Source organism: Macrosteles quadrilineatus, unplaced genomic scaffold, assembly GCF_028750875.1.
Source record: "Macrosteles quadrilineatus isolate MER2022 unplaced genomic scaffold, UCM_ALF_1.0 Scaffold_6__1_contigs__length_79288215, whole genome shotgun sequence".
NCBI classification, from domain to species: domain Eukaryota; kingdom Metazoa; phylum Arthropoda; class Insecta; order Hemiptera; family Cicadellidae; genus Macrosteles; species Macrosteles quadrilineatus.
The window spans coordinates 32,059,181-32,075,476 of record NW_026542599.1 but is presented as its reverse complement, the minus strand read 5'-3'; the positions used below and the strand labels follow the sequence as shown (position 1 = coordinate 32,075,476).

At 36.6% G+C, this 16,296-nt stretch overlaps 1 protein-coding gene across 5 annotated transcripts in view; it reads left to right on the top strand.

The window, feature by feature from the left end:
- The window catches only part of LOC128996735 (uncharacterized MFS-type transporter C09D4.1-like), a 46,686-nt gene that overhangs the window by 26,375 nt on the left and 4,015 nt on the right, over positions 1-16,296 (top strand). For 2 of the 5 annotated variants that reach the window (XM_054422186.1, XM_054422185.1), the window contains exons 2-8: positions 241-338; positions 10,247-10,473; positions 12,113-12,195; positions 13,009-13,150; positions 14,177-14,318; positions 15,459-15,670; positions 16,153-16,256. In XM_054422186.1, the coding sequence (XP_054278161.1) occupies positions 254-338; positions 10,247-10,473; positions 12,113-12,195; positions 13,009-13,150; positions 14,177-14,318; positions 15,459-15,670; positions 16,153-16,256 (995 nt within the window). In that variant the 5' untranslated portion in view covers positions 241-253. Of the gene's footprint in view, positions 1-240; positions 339-1,648; positions 1,761-9,274; positions 9,327-10,246; positions 10,474-12,112; positions 12,196-13,008; positions 13,151-14,176; positions 14,319-15,458; positions 15,671-16,152; positions 16,257-16,296 lie in introns of those variants that run through there. The other 3 variants (XM_054422187.1, XM_054422188.1, XM_054422189.1) reach the window with 3 other exon arrangements.

Here is a 16,296-nt window from a genome sequence, read left to right as displayed (position 1 = left end):
CTTACATTTTTTGTGGTGGAGCTTAAAGTAAAAAATATCAAACATTCCAGCATACTTTTTTAGAGGATTACTTGTATCCTAGCACAATATCTTGATCGTAATCATATGAGACACAGCAGGATGAATAGTCCTTGTTCTCGAAATAAACTACTGAATACTGTAGGCCTACTGCAATACAATCTTTTTCATGTGATTTTCATTTTCAGTATGTTTTGAGATTGAGTATATGTTGTTTTACAGGGCCGACGAGGAGATGACGTCAGCAGAGCAAGCCCTCAAGGGGGCGCCAGGTACGATCCCAAACTACGGCGCTGTAGAACATGACCCCCTCCTGCCCGGTCTGTAAATATATGTATATACATACGCTCTAAACTAGGCTGCATGATACAGAATGTTATGGCTGCCTGGTACTTGTAACCATGTTCATATCTGTATGTATGTATGAGACGCTAGGGTGAGTGCCTCAGTAGGATAGTATAAATATCTGGAACTACTGCACTAGATTAGATTACGACCCATATAATACACACCATAGTCAAACTTGTAGTTTTAGTCGTGTGAACTGTGGTAGAACATTAAAACACTTTCAGATTTAATCGGATTATATTTGAGACACCACACCAGTCAACAGTACATAAACATTACATCATTACATTCAGCAACCGACAGCAGGACTACCAAAATTACAAAACGTATTAGCCTATGTGCAAAGCAATGTACCAATCTATTAGGCTACATCTTTATCACTAGATTACAGTGATATATATATAATAATACAACAGTCAACGTGAAGATGATTGTTGATGAAAAATATTATGATTCACGTAGGCATCTGCTCAAAGATAGGCTGCATGTTGTAGTGCAATATATCTAAATATTTGCATGCGTTGAGCTGTAGCCCTGCGTTGAGCTGCGGTTATAGATCTACCTGCTTGAATGAACATATTGATACATTTATATTTTACGTTACTTACTACAATTCATTATAAAAATTAATTTTTAGGATGCTGTCAACTATATAAACAGTTTTTACAATGATTTTGTAGCAAGTAATGGCGTACGGGTACGATTCACCCATAAGGCCAATGCAATCATCGATTGAATAAGCAATTTTCCATGTTTAAATTTCATAACTATTTTTAATTTTGTTAGACTTAAATTGGAGTGTAAATTCAATAATAAAAAAAAAAAAACAAGATGCTATACTATAGAGACCATACATTTTTCACTCCTCTTGGTTTTCATATTTTTCATTAGACTGCTAGTTAAACATTCATTGTTGTAACAGTGATAAGAGAAATACTTCACTACCGGTCTCATTACTTAGTGATTTAATTAAATATGACTTAGGGTTAAATATGTATCAGCAAGTAAAATACTTGTTATACACTGACTCAATGTAAAAGCTTAGTGTGCATAATCATTGCCCCAGTTATCGATCGAAGACTACTTCAGTCAGCTGTTTGTCGTCTGCACCTCCCTCCCCTTTCCCGCGAATTTGATCAACCCTCTATCTGTAACCCTTGAACAGCTGTGCTGCTGTGCTTAGCTGGAGCAGGAGGCTGCAGTATTCATCTCTAAAATCTTTATCTCAGTCTGTTATTGTTTTATTTCCTTCCTCACCTATCTATTAACCACTTTTTTCTAAACATCCCATAATATTAAGTATCATGTAGTGTTTATTACAGTTGAATAGAACGACTTTTAATCAATAGCTGGCTTGTCAAGATCAAACCACTTTGTTCAAATAAATATGACAAGTAAGTAGTGTGAAGATATTAAAAAATAATATAGTAGCCATAATGTAGTAGTAATGATTTAGATATTTATAATTTCATCATAAAGTCATCATAATAACATTATAGCCTAATTTCTAAACCACGTTTGCAATGTAGGCTACTGCAATTTCATTTGAGTGTTAGGCCTAGTATTTTTAGAAAACATCTTGTGCAGTTGCGATTATGCTTAGTACTATTTTCTACTCTTGATACGCAAAATAATATAAGTAGGCCTACGTTTTACATTCATTAGTAGAGTTTATTTTTGTCCAGAAATAAATTTTAGTCACAGATTAGTTTTTAACATCTAACTTAATTCAAGCCAAAATTACCAGGGTTAAACTAACTTTTTGTTTAAAGTCACTAGTTAACTAATACATTTAAAAAGTACCTTAGATCCCTACTTTTCAAATTACATTCAACAAAAATTAAAATAAGGTGAAATAGAAAATTTCTATTTCACATTATTTTAATTTTTGTATGAATTTAATAGTCTCCATATCATTCATTCAGGCTATTCATCAGAATGTTTATCTTTTAAAACTTTTTTATTTTTAAATTCCAATACCGTAATTGGATTACCTCACTGTAATGGATAATTACGAGCAATAATTATAGATTACCGTAAATAACAATTCCATTACAGTAATTCCATGGAATAACGTTCAAAATTTTTGTATTCTTAATTACGGGCACTTAGAGAGTTGATTCTGACAAAAACAAATAGCATTCGTATTAAAAAAAATTGTTTTTCAATGTCGAGCAATTCATAAAATAAACATATGAAAAGTGTACCGAACCGATACATTTACTGTATTGTATTTTTTAATTTTAAAAGGACATACTTAAAAATTATACTGATCAATCCTCCTTAAACATTTTGGACTAGAGTGGAAAAGTGTTAAGTTATGGTTTGATTTTAAGAAACTTGGTTTAAAACTTAAAACATGATGATGAGAAATAACTTCAGAAGCAAAAAGCAATTCAAAGCTACTACTGTGAGCGCTCTAAACTATAAATTGTTTTAAAACTAAAGATCTTTGTCTTATCTATATATAAATAAATCAGAGTAGGATTCATTTAGCTATTAACATATAGTTGATAACAATTGTAGACTATTCTAGACTACTTGACCTTTTAGAGAGTTTTAGTAAAGAAGTTTTAAACAAATATTATTTTGACACTTAAGTTTGTGAGATATTGTTTTCATACACTTCAGGTATACCTACAGTTTTTTGACTTTTGTTCATTTCGAAAGGTAAGTTAGAATTTCAGTATGGCAGAATTTCATAATAAAACAGAATAATTAATTAAATCTCTGTTGATTTTTGATTGAAGAAATACTCAGTAGTAACAAGTTTATACTTAGCACATTACATTTAAAAGAATTAAAGTCATTGGAACAACAATACCGAGAGATGTTATTATGTAGATATTTCAATCAGAATGACATAATGAAGTATGTATTTTTTAATAGAGAGGGTTGATACGAACGAAAGGTTTAAAAATATATATACTGTTGTACTTAAGCATTAAGCATAAAAGTACCTACTTGAAAAATGCAAAAAATGGGGATTTTACAATAATAATTATATATTGTTAACCTGCCTATGTTAGATAGAAATAACCTCTATTCATCTATACTCAGTTTGCTGAAACCTGTATCTGGGGATGGTAATGTTATGTAATATGATTCCTTTTGTACTGTCAAATATTTATTCAGCTGTTTTATTTAAGACTGTTTTGTTTATGTATGTAATGTTTACAGTTTTGTGCAATTCTCTCATGTAAAATGTAGCTGACTATTAAGTTGAATAAAACCATATAAATTTGGTTTCTAAACATTTCTTTTCATAACAATTTATTCAACTTAATCTTTTAACTATATTATTACAAGTTCTTCTATACAAGTTGTATTCTATCTTTTCTATTCAAGTTTATTCCAAGAAATCTAAATGGATAAATTCTTCAAGCCGGAGCGCCTATCTTTAGACCCTAATGATCCCCATTCTGATCGTCAGTGGAAACATTGGAAAACCACTTTCAAGAATTTTGTGGAAGAAATATGTGCTGCAGAAGATGATCTACTAAAACTTCTAACTAATTTTGTGGACTACAACATACATGAAATAATCTCAGAGGCTGATTCTTATACTGAAGCTATATCTATTCTTGACAAACTCTTTATAAAGCCTACTAATGAGGTATATTCACGTCATCAACTGGCCACTAGAAGACAGGAACCTGGAGAAAATATTGATCAGTATCTTCGAAAACTAAAAGAACTTAGTAAAGCATGCAACTTTAAATCTGTCACTGCTAATGAAAATCGCAACGAGTACATAAGAGACGCTTTCATTCGAGGACTAATATCACAGTCCATTCGACAAAGACTTCTTGAAAATCTAACTTTGACTCTTGAAGAAGCTTATAATCAAGCCATTACCTTGGAATCAGCTGAAAATCAGGCGGTTTCATATATTTCAAGCCCTTGTAACTCTATATCTCAGTCAACTCCTAAAGATGTTGATGTTACTGATACAAATGTTTCTCAGGCAGCTTCTGATTCGTCTTCACACCAATTATCCTCGATAAGAAGAGAAAAATGTTTCTTTTGTGGACGGTCACGACACTCTCGAGCCAACTGTCCTGCCAAAGACTCAGTTTGTAACATTTGTGACAAGAAAGGCCATTGGGCAACAGTTTGCAATTCTCGCAACCAAAGTAGGACATTTAAGGGTAAAACAACTCAAAGTGATAAGACAAAAATAAACTCAATGTCTTCTTCTCTTGTTGCTGCCTCACAAAAATGTCTTTCAAAAGCTACAGTGTCGCTGATGTTAAACGGCAAACCAGTAGATGCACTCATTGATACTGGGAGTTCCGACAGTTTTATATCTGAAGCTACTGTGAAAAGATTCAATATTTCTAAATACCCAACAAAGCATGAAATATCGATGGCATCAACAAGTCATGTTTCATCAACTCTTGGCCACTGTATTGTTGACATGGTGTGCGATGGCCACGAATACCCACTGACAAAGCTGCTCATCTTAACTGATTTATGTGCCGATGTTGTAATTGGACATGACATCCTTCGGCAACATTCTGCTGTGGAGCTGAATTTCGGTGGTAAACGCCCACCCTTCAATGTTTGCAATCTACTTAGGGCTAAAGTATCACCACCACCACTGTTTGATAATCTAACTAATGACGTCAAGCCTGTAGCCATCAAGTCCCGCCGCTACTCTGAAGATGATAGTAAGTTCATAAAAAGTGAAGTAAGTAGGCTTATATCAGAAGGAATAATTGAACCGAGTAAATCACCTTGGAGAGCACAAGTGATTGTGGTCAACAATGGGCACAAGAGACGTCTCTGTATTGACTACTCTCAAACCATCAACAAATTCACACAGCTTGATGCCTACCCTCTACCTCACATTGAATCATTTGTCTCTAAGCTTGCTCAATACAAAGTGTTCAGTACAATCGATCTGAAGGAGGCATATCACCAAATACCTATTCGGAATGAAGATAAACCATTCACTGCATTTGAAGCTAATGGGAGACTTTACCAATACACTCGAATTCCTTTCGGCGTAACTAATGGTGTGGCGTGTTTTCAAAGAACTATTGATCAGATTATAGAAAATGAAAATCTACTAGACACGTTTGCTTATCTGGACGATGTAACTATTTGTGGTCGTAGCCAAGCAGAACACGATCAAAACCTACAGAGATTCATGGAAGCAACTAAAAAGTATAATCTTACCCTGAACAAAGAAAAATCTAAGTTTTCGTTGACCAGCATTCCAGTTCTGGGGTACATTGTAGAAAACATGTCCATGCGTCCTGATCCTGACCGCCTGCAATCACTCTTGAATTTCCCCGTTCCAACTGATAATGCAAGCCTTAAAAGAGCTCTTGGCATGTTGTCCTATTACGCAAAGTGGATTCCTAAATTCTCTGAAAAGGTTCATTGCCTTACTACAGTCAAATCATTCCCAGTAGGCAGTAAAGAAATATTGGCCTTTAAGACATTAAAAGAAGAAATAGCGAACTCCAGTATGTCTGCAGTTGAAGAGAATATTCCATTTACTGTAGAAACAGATGCATCTGAATCAGCTATAGCGGCTACCCTTTCACAAGCTGGAAGGCCAATATGTTTCTTTTCAAGAACCCTAACTAAGAGTGAACAACATCTACCTGCTGTGGAAAAAGAGGCCCTCGCAATATTCGATTCAATACAGAAATGGAGGCATTTCCTGATTGGAAGACGGTTTAAATTAATTACAGACCAGAAATCTGTGTCATATATGTTCAATCAGAAACACGCGGGAAAGGTTAAGAACAACAAGATTTTAAAGTGGCGATTGGAACTAGCACCTTTCTCTTATGACATAGTGTACCGTTCTGGCAAGGAAAACGTAGTAGCAGATGCATTTTCACGAGTTTCATCTTCCATCTCTTGTAGAGATTTCGAAAAACTCCGTAGAATTCATTGTGACATTGGGCATCCTGGAATAGTACGGATGGTTCATTTCTTAAAAAGTAAAAATCTCCCTTACTCTATCGAAGACGTCAGGCGAATGACCGCTTCATGCTCTGTTTGTGCGGAAGTGAAACCTCGGTTCTACCAAAAAACCCCATCAACACTCATCCATGCAATGGCTCCTTTCGAGAGACTTAACATTGATTTTAAAGGGCCAATACCATCTGTGACAAGGAATAAATACATACTCACGGTTGTTGATGAGTTTTCAAGATATCCGTTTGCCATTCCTTGCTCGGACACATCAGCATCTTCTGTTATCAAAGCACTTACATCAATCTTCACCATCTTTGGTATGCCTGCTTTTGTCCACTCCGACCAAGGTTCTGCTTTCATGTCAAAAGAACTGAGTGATTTCTTACACTCTAAAGGAATCGCCACTAGCCGATCTTCACCTTATAACCCTCGAGGTAATTCTCAAGCTGAGCGATATAATGGAACGATTTGGAAGACTGTATCTCTTGTTCTAAGAAACAAGGGACTGAAGACAGAACAGTGGGAGTATGTTTTGCCAGAAGCTTTGCATTGTATACGCTCGTTACTATGTACAGCTACGAATGAGACCCCACATGAACGACTTTTCAAACACCAGAGACGATCATTTTATGGCACCTCTCAACCTCAATGGCTCATGAATCCAGGACCAGTATTAGTGAGAAGGCATGTAAGAAATAACAAATATGAACCTTTAGTGGAACAAGCTCAGCTGATAGAGGCTAATCCAGACTATGCTCGCATCATGTATAGAGATGGTAGAGAGGCTCTGGTATCGGTGCGACATCTCGCTGTTCCTCCTGAAGCTATCCAACAAGAGGATGAGCCAGTGACTTCGGAAAATCCCAGTCAAGAACTAGATCCTGCTCTTCAAGACCTGAGACGTGAATCAAATCTGCTTCAACCTGAAATTGGGAACTCTATTCAATCTGAAATCGAAACATCCCCTCTGCATGAGACCGTGACCCCTACTTCTGTGAGGGATAACGAAGAAACAAACCTGCGTCGTTCCACTAGAGTCCGAAGACCTCCCACCTATCTAAGGGATTACATTTAAAAAAAAAGATGGGGTGAATGTTATGTAATATGATTCCTTTTGTACTGTCAAATATTTATTCAGCTGTTTTATTTAAGACTGTTTTGTTTATGTATGTAATGTTTACAGTTTTGTGCAATTCTCTCATGTAAAATGTAGCTGACTATTAAGTTGAATAAAACCATATAAATTTGGTTTCTAAACATTTCTTTTCATAACAGGTAATGGTCAGGTCTGGGCCAGTTCTAGGTAGACGAAGGGTCAGGAGACTTGTTCCATCATACAGACTGTAATGTTCAACTTGTAATGTTGTCTAGTCAGTGTTTACGACACGATCCTCTCTGCCAATGCCTGACATTTTGCCAGTTGGACGTTTGCCCCATGCCAAGTTTACTATTCTGCCTAGGTCACTCCCCTTACTGCCATATGTATTAGCCGAGTCTAGAGATGAAAACATTTGTTTCTATTTGTTTTTGAATAGTTGAGCATATGTGTCTAACAAGCCGAGTGGTTAATGCCTCAAAACTTCAATGGAGGAAACGGGTTCAATTCATGGCATTACAACAAATTGAAGGGCTTAGATCTAAGCTCTTCGTCGACTGCTTTCCATTAAGAAGGATAAACAATTTCTCAATCCAAAATGTCACTTGTGATTAATTAATAGTGTTTATTATTGTGTACTAATCCCAGAAAATATTTTGCATTCATAACAAAATAAAATACGAGGCATGTTTTTTAAGTAAGTACCGTTTTTAAATTTCTCCGTTCCAGCACTGCGATTGGCATTTTCGACATTTGCGCTGTGTAGGTGCATCTATTGGTAAGACCTAGCCGGAAATTTGAGAACAATCGGCAGTGTTTACATCCGGTTTCGAGCATTAAAAATGGTGCCACCAATTGAGACTGCCGCCGACTGTGAAGTGCGTGTTGTAATTAGATTTTTAAGTGCTAAAGGTGTGAAACCATTGAAAATCATCGAAAGATTAGTGAAGTGTATGGCAAGAACATTATGAGTGACGGAATGGTACGCACGTAGGTAAGGGCATTTTAAGACGGCCCCACCAACGTTCATGGTGAGCAATGCACTGGGTACTACGCCGCCCAGTGCGTTGCTCACCATGAACGTTGGTGGGGCCGTCTTAAAATGCCCTTACCTACGTGCGTACCATTCTGTCACTCATAATGTTCTTGCCATACACTTCACTAATCTTTCGATGATTTTCAATGGTTTCACACCTTTAGCACTTAAAAATCTAATTACAACACGCACTTCACAGTCGGCGGCAGTCTCAATTGGCGGCACCATTTTGAATGCTCGACACCGGATGTAAATACGGCCGATTGTTCTTGAATTTCCGGCTAGGTCTTACCAATAGATGCACCTACACAGCGCAAATGTCGAAAATGCCAATCGCAGTGCTGGAACGGAGAAATTTAAAAACTGTACTTACTTAAAAAACATGCCTCGTACACCATTATTTAAATGCAACAAATAAGTTTTTCTTCACAGGAATTATGGTGTAATGAAAATTTAAATTAACGTTGAGTAAAAAACCAGATTAACGGAATTTCCGATTTTACATTATATGATCACGCAAAAAGTTTTTGGGCAATAATTATCAGCATTTACTGGGTTGATATCAATTATCAGTATTTATTAAAAATAATAAGTTTGCCTAGTACAAAAAATATCTAGCACATTCATCAAACAGTAGCACTCTGAAGTGTTTAATGAATTTAGTAAAGATTTATCCACGTGAGGTGAACAGCAACAACTGTTGTTTCTGATACGAAGCACTTGAAACAAGGTTGATGTAATCTCAGCCACAAGTTGGTTACCTCTCAATATCACCTATTGCTACTTATTGCTTGTTTGGTACTTATCAACCTAGTATAACATCAGTAGAGTAGCATAAAATTGTTAATTACGGTAGAAGAGGGTGCTTGGGTGAAGTCCATTTTTGAGGTATGGCTTGCACCATGTAATATTGTTCTATTTAAGTGATATTTTTTTAGTTCTATAAATTATTTTTTTGACTGTGTTGCTGCTGTGATATTTGGTGTGGATCAATGTCTAGATATAAAGTAGTTGATATTACAGTCTACTCAGGACTACTAGTTTAGAGATGATGTACTTTAGTCATGTAAATGTTTTAGTTAACTCTTAGTAGATTTATTCCTGCAGAGTTGTTTATTTGTTAATTTATAATTGTTTTGTTTCAATGTCAGTGGTATTTTGCAAAAGAGAACACTATGTTTCAAACTACTCAATGTTTGAGTAGATATCCTAGAGGACACGTAAATTTGAAATGCTCAACACTAAGCTAGCAACATTCTGAGAGTTTAAGGATTTATGTAAAGTTAGAGCATTTAATTTTCCTCTTGTAACATAATAATTCTATTTAGCCAAAAGCAGAAAAATATATTTTTTAAAGTTTAACAGAAATTGTTTTACTAGTTGAATGTTTGTTTGGTTTGAACAAGACATTAAGTTGTAAACCGAATTAATCAACCAACCTTGGGATGAACATTTCTAAAATGTCATCCAAGTCGTTACTTAGATAGATCGGTTTGTTAAGTTAAGGTCTTTCAATGAAAAATGCCAATTGATCTAAAGACAGATTTGTTCAGAATTTAGTTGCTATATTCTAAAATGTATTGACTGACCATGAATGTACACATTAGGGTTTTAATTGTTTCCTCAAACAAAAATTATTATAAAATACCTATGAAAATTAAATCCAGGAAAGAATACAAATCTCAGCATGTGTTACGATAATATGTGCTCAAATGCTTCTGCAGTGTCAGTTCACAGAAACCTTTTTTGAGATAACATTTCAAGGATTCTTAAAAACATTAATTGATATTCTGCCTCCTTGATTGCAGTGATGGGGGAGCACTGTCGCGTATACAGAAGGCGATGGCTTGTGCTGACTCTATTTGCTCTATGTTCCTGCGCCAATGCAGCCCACTGGATCCAGTATTCCATCATAGCCAATGTGTGTATGTACTATTATGATGTCAGCGCCATCTATATCAACTGGACGTCTATGATATTCATGGCTGTCTACATACCATTGGTCTTCCCTGCTTCGTGGATTTTGGAGAGAAAGGTACATTGTGTTTTTTTTCTTTGAAGGTAATGTTTAGTGTAAGCATAATAATATTGCCAGAGTGGAAGCATTGAATTTTGCATAGCTTACTGAAGTAGAAATCCTATCTATAATGGATCTATAATGGTATTCAATTTTTGAAGGACTTATAGTTGAATGAGCAGCTAACATACTTACTGTCAAACATTCTATTTCCTCCCTTAATTTGTGTCACTGTGGTAGTGGATCTGGCATGAAATGTGCTAGTGGCTACAAGTCATCCATTCAGTTTATTAATTACTTACTTACTCCTAGGGCCATTTATATTGGAGGTGATATATTTAACCGCACCAACAAATCTTCGCCACGTTATCCGGTCCTCTGCATCATCATCTACTGCTCCAATTCTTTCCACGCCTGCTTTTACTTGTTTTCACCATCTCTGTTTTGGTCTTCCTTGAGGTCGCCTTCCAACCGCATTTCCCTCTAATACTCTTCTCAGTTTTGCATTCTTCGCCTCTACTCAATACGTGTCCGGCCCATCTGATTGTTCGGCACTTAATTAATTTTCCCAATTATATCTGTGCTGTTGTAAATCTTTTGTATCACCCAAATATGTTGTCGTCTTCATTCCCCTTGATCACATATAGTTCCACAAATTTTTCTTAGAATTTTATATTCTAATACACTTAGTTTTGTTTAATTTTTCTTATTTATTTTCTATGTTTCTGATCCGTATAAGAGAACTGGGCAAATTATTGTTTTTTTATAACCATTTAGTTTTACGTTGACTTATTTCCTGTCTCTCCTTAGCGGGAGCATAGGGCATCCAGAAGAGCTCGCCATCCATCCCTGTCCTGTGCCAGATCTCTTAGCTGACCCCGTCTTCACGAAACTCAGAGCTTCCTTCGTAACTGTTCTTCTCCAGGTGTCACAGGGTCTCCCCCCTTTCTCGTCCCTTGGGGATTCCATTTCCAGGGCCTTCCTTTCAATTGCCCATTCAGAAGAAGGCCCATTCAGTTTCACCTGGGCATAAAAAGTAATTCAGATCTGCGCACTTCGTTAGTTGCACAGTTTAACTCCATAAATTTCCATTCTAAAACTGGCTATAACCTTTGTGAAGAATGGAATGACTATAGTGTTGTTAATATTAAACTTCAAACCCCCTATCCTATCGAAAGTGGCTCATACCAACACCCCCAGTCAAAAGGAGGAAGTACCACCTCCCGACACCACAAGTCTGCCATGTGTAAAGGTTTTGTAACTATTACAGTCATTAGTGGTAGTGATGTAAGAAGAAAAGAAGACCCCCTGGAAATGCCACTCATGCTGAAAAAATGCAAAAAGGATGATTTACCACATTGTCAAAAAGTCATCCAAACATAACTCTACTCTCGTCAAAAAAATTAGGGGGTTTTAGAGAAAGAGATCTTTCTCCTCCACTTGACCCTACCTTTAAAACAATAGGGCAACAGCTGAGGTTTGCCAAAACGTTAAAGACCTGCATCATAATAAATTAAGCAAAAAATTAGTGGGGGAACTTCCTCTCAAACCGCCTAAATTTTGTGAACGGACTTTAGTGAAGTTAAGTTCTAATATATCTGCAAAAACCTAATATAAAACCTTATTATATTTTGTCATTATTAATTTGGTGTTTCAGGGTTTGAGAGTTGCAGTGATCCTAGGAGCCCTTCTTATGTGTGTTGGTGCTTGGATAAAGGTGTTTTCTGCTCAGCCTGACAGGTAAGAGAAAACAATTGCTCTCAACTAAATGTTATATTAGTTTACTGTGTTAGATTATATTTTACTGTTTTGAAATGTTCAAATGTTGTTGGTACAAGTAAAAACCGTTGAAATTTGCTTAATAACTAGTAGAAACAGAATTTGACATTGACATTAGAGTCTTAATACAGTATAGCACTCCTCGACCTTTTCTGGTAACATGGATTTTAATTTGAAAATAAGCTCTGTGCAACCAATGCACAGATAAATAAGGTACAAAGGAACACCCTTATGGTACAACACACTTTCAGCTCTGGTATGATGTGCGGGAAATATACTTATCACGAGCAAGGAAGAGCCCAAACAGCAAACACCGTGTGGAAATTCCTATCGTACAGGGACAGGGTGTTTCTCCACCGTTAGCATTGTGTTGTAGTACACGAGGCCAAGGGGGGCGTAGTTGGTCTTTGCCCTAGACACCAGTACTAGCGCTAGACACCTGGAGTACATCCTCTGTTCCTTTCTTCTCTGTGGTACAACTAAAACACATTGGGTCTTGCATAATTTTATTTTGATATTTTGTGTTTGTTTTTTTCATGTGGCATGAAATCTTTTACAGTTTTTTTAAGGGATCGGTCTGAACGGTAGTATTCTTACCATCGAACATCAATCTTTTGTTAGCTTCATTCATTGATAGCCCACCATTGAAAAATGACATCTCCAGAATCGACTTGCTTGGTATCGAAACAGGCACAAATCCACCTTTGACTCTATTAATTGTGTTTTGATAACGCATTATTTTACAAATACAGTATGCTATTTTATTCTTACTAGATTTGCCTTGACGTTCCTGGGCCAGACTATGGTAGGAGTGGCTCAGATGTTCACGTTAGGAGTGCCTTCTAGACTGGCGGCTGTGTGGTTCCCGGCACACCAAGTATCTACAGCCTGTGCCATCGGCGTATTTGGTAACCAGGTGAGATTCTTCAAACTATCTGAATTCTACTTCCATAACTAATAATAGTACTCGGGCCAGTTTATAAAAATTTGCTGAGCAGAACAAGGTCGCTAATCCGAAACCACTAATTCAGGAAAAAGTTGTATTTAAATTAATATATCAACACTATGTAGGTCCTGTTCTGAAATGTTAACCAGGAAGTCCATCCAGCAAACCTGGAAAACCAGGAATAGCACATACATTTTCAGTTTAAGACCAGGAATAATCTGTGGATTGCAACTGATTTTGTATAAAACCTTGAAATTTGGAATAACCCCCAATAGTATATGGCTGAGCCTCAATTCATTAAAAACATCTTGGAAACTTGTAATCCAAGTTAAAACAGTGTAAAACAGCGTTGGGTCCTAATTACTATGGATTAGCAAAACGCTTGTTATAGAGACACTATGCGAGCAGATGAAATTGCACTGGTCTTAGTCAGTAAAGTTACACAGATCATCTCACTCCATTCTACACTCATATTTGGGTTAAAATACACACCTAGATTGCATCCCTATCTCAATAATTGATAATTGTGGACCAACATACCTCAAGCAAGCAGGCCGCATGTGTTGTTCGCTGCAGTCAATTGAATATGGTACCCATTACTTTGATAAAATCGTGTTAAACCATGCTGTTGCTGTTAATATGTTTGGTCGTGCTTGATTTTAATGTACCTGTCATCCTGCAATTGGCACTATACTGAACTGCCTGAATTTCTAGGACCGTTTTAGTTTTTTTCAAACTCTGTGCCACAGACTAACATTACTTTTAGGAGACTTGATGGAAGAAATAAAGATGTAAGATAACTATACGTATTGTTAATTAGGTGACCAGTACACTTAATTTATGACTAAGCAAACCACACCATATGGGACGTTATCTGTTCCATTACTTCTCCCCAAATCCAAGGGTAAATACCTTGAAGATGGAATAGTTCTTTAACACATCAACTTTATCCTTGTCAATGTGTTGTTTACGGAGTGACATGGTTTGGTATTTCAGCTAGGGATTGCCATTGGGTTTCTGGTGCCGCCTGCAATAGTGGACGATGTGAAAGACAAGTTCTTGATCGGAGAACAACTTCAACTGCTGTACTTTGGTATGGCTCTGGCCCCCACCATTGTACTAATCCTGATTGTCTTATGTAAGTTTACGATCACACTGCTATCAACCAAAATAACTAGATATAATAGTTTGTTTTAAACGTCTTTGATTCCGGGTTCTTTCAATGTCCTCAATGCCAACAACAATACCACAAAAAAAAACTAAACCAATGAATACAAACCCTTTAAGAAGTGAAATGCTTATGGAGAATAGTCAGCCTGGAATTTTGCCGCCGAAATGAGGTTTGCGTGGCCGCCGCTACAATCGCTAGTGCGGCGGCTGCGCTACTCTAAGTTCTCTTAAGCTCTCTAAACTACTCTTTCTAAGCAGAATCTTTGTATCACTCTCTCTCACTCAGTCAGTTGACTAAGGCGCGTGGTCACGATAGTCTACCTAGCGGCCGCCGCGGAAACTATTCAAAATTCAAATGTTTCCAGACTGAATTTTTTTACAAAAACGCAATACAGTATGCTATTTTTTTTTTAGTCTTACTAGATTTGCCTTGACTTTCCTGGGCCAGACTGTGGTAGGAGTGGCTCAGATATTCACTTTAGGAGTGCCTTCTAGACTGGCGCTTCTTAAAGGGTTTGTATTCATTGACTAAACTGAATTTCACTTAAACTTTGATTATTTGCTCGAAAGGAACACATTTTGATCATAAACAGTACGTTCAACAATCTTTCCAAACAAAGGTACTAAAGATACGGGACTGTAATTACTGACATATGATTTCTTCCCCTTTTTGAAGACTGGGACAAACTTTTAAAATTTCTGAGATGTTGGAAAAATATCCTCTTTTAGACAAAAGGTTTATACAGATTGTGAGCGGTGACAGAATTGCACTGATCACTGGACATACTATGAAACAGTAGGCCTACCTACCCAATCATCAAAACTAATTGAAATTGGAACAGGGGTAACCCACACAGACATCACTTTCAAAAACCACTTTTTGGGTTCAGGGGTGGCCAAAACAGATTCATCCGCTTAAACTCAAAAATATTTATGAAAACAATACTTTCTTCATATACTACGTATAGGGGGAGAAAGTAGAAATGAGGGAAAGTATAATAAAAATTGGTAGCTTGATAGTAAAATTTCCAAATGAAATACTTCAAAGGGTTATATATCAACATCCTCTATGCTTTGCATTACTCGTCTTATTGCCTATGGTTTGCAGTGTTTGAAGCCCAACCACCAATTCCTCCCAGTGTTGCTCAGCTGATTTCTCGCAAGAAAGAGAGAGAAGGCAAAGACACAAACTATCTCACCTCTGTCAAACAAGTGATTGGCAACTCAGACTTTTCCTTGCTTCTGGTCAGCTTTGGATTCAACATCGGTGTGTTCTACGCGTACTCCACCTTGCTTAACCAACAGCTGGAAGGACTACCTGTAAGTTTTAAATAGATTGCTGAGTCCTTTATAGCATACTATAAAATTGTTGTTATGTACTGTTATTATGTGACACAAATACTAGGAGTGCATTGAAAGTCACAAGACAAACCTCTGCAACTGACTGAGTTATCTATTGAATAAGTTAAAATTAAATGTTTGGCTATACACACCATTGACATTGTCAACATGGACTGAAAAATGGAACCGATTCTTTGAACATACCTTTGACATTGAATCCTACTTCTTTGTTAGATTTTAGGTTTGATTGAATTTTGTTGCAAATTAAAAAAAAATCCCATTCTCATAACCTTTAGCTTATCCTACTTTGCTTAATATGTTTCTTACACTTACTTTGTGCCTTGGTCCTTCAAACAAGCATTGGAAGATTTAAATAGGAAAACACTTAATCCAATGAAAATATTGTATAAAATGTTGTCTAGAGAATTTATTGTGTATATTAATGATCTTCTGCACAACAGTGGGGATTCGAGAACGCAGGCAGAGTCGGTCTCACACTTATCCTCGGAGGAATGGTCGGCTCAGTTGTCTGGGGCATGGTGCTGGACAAGACTCACATGTACAAGTAAGTCACATGTAAATGATTGATATGATATTATACTTTC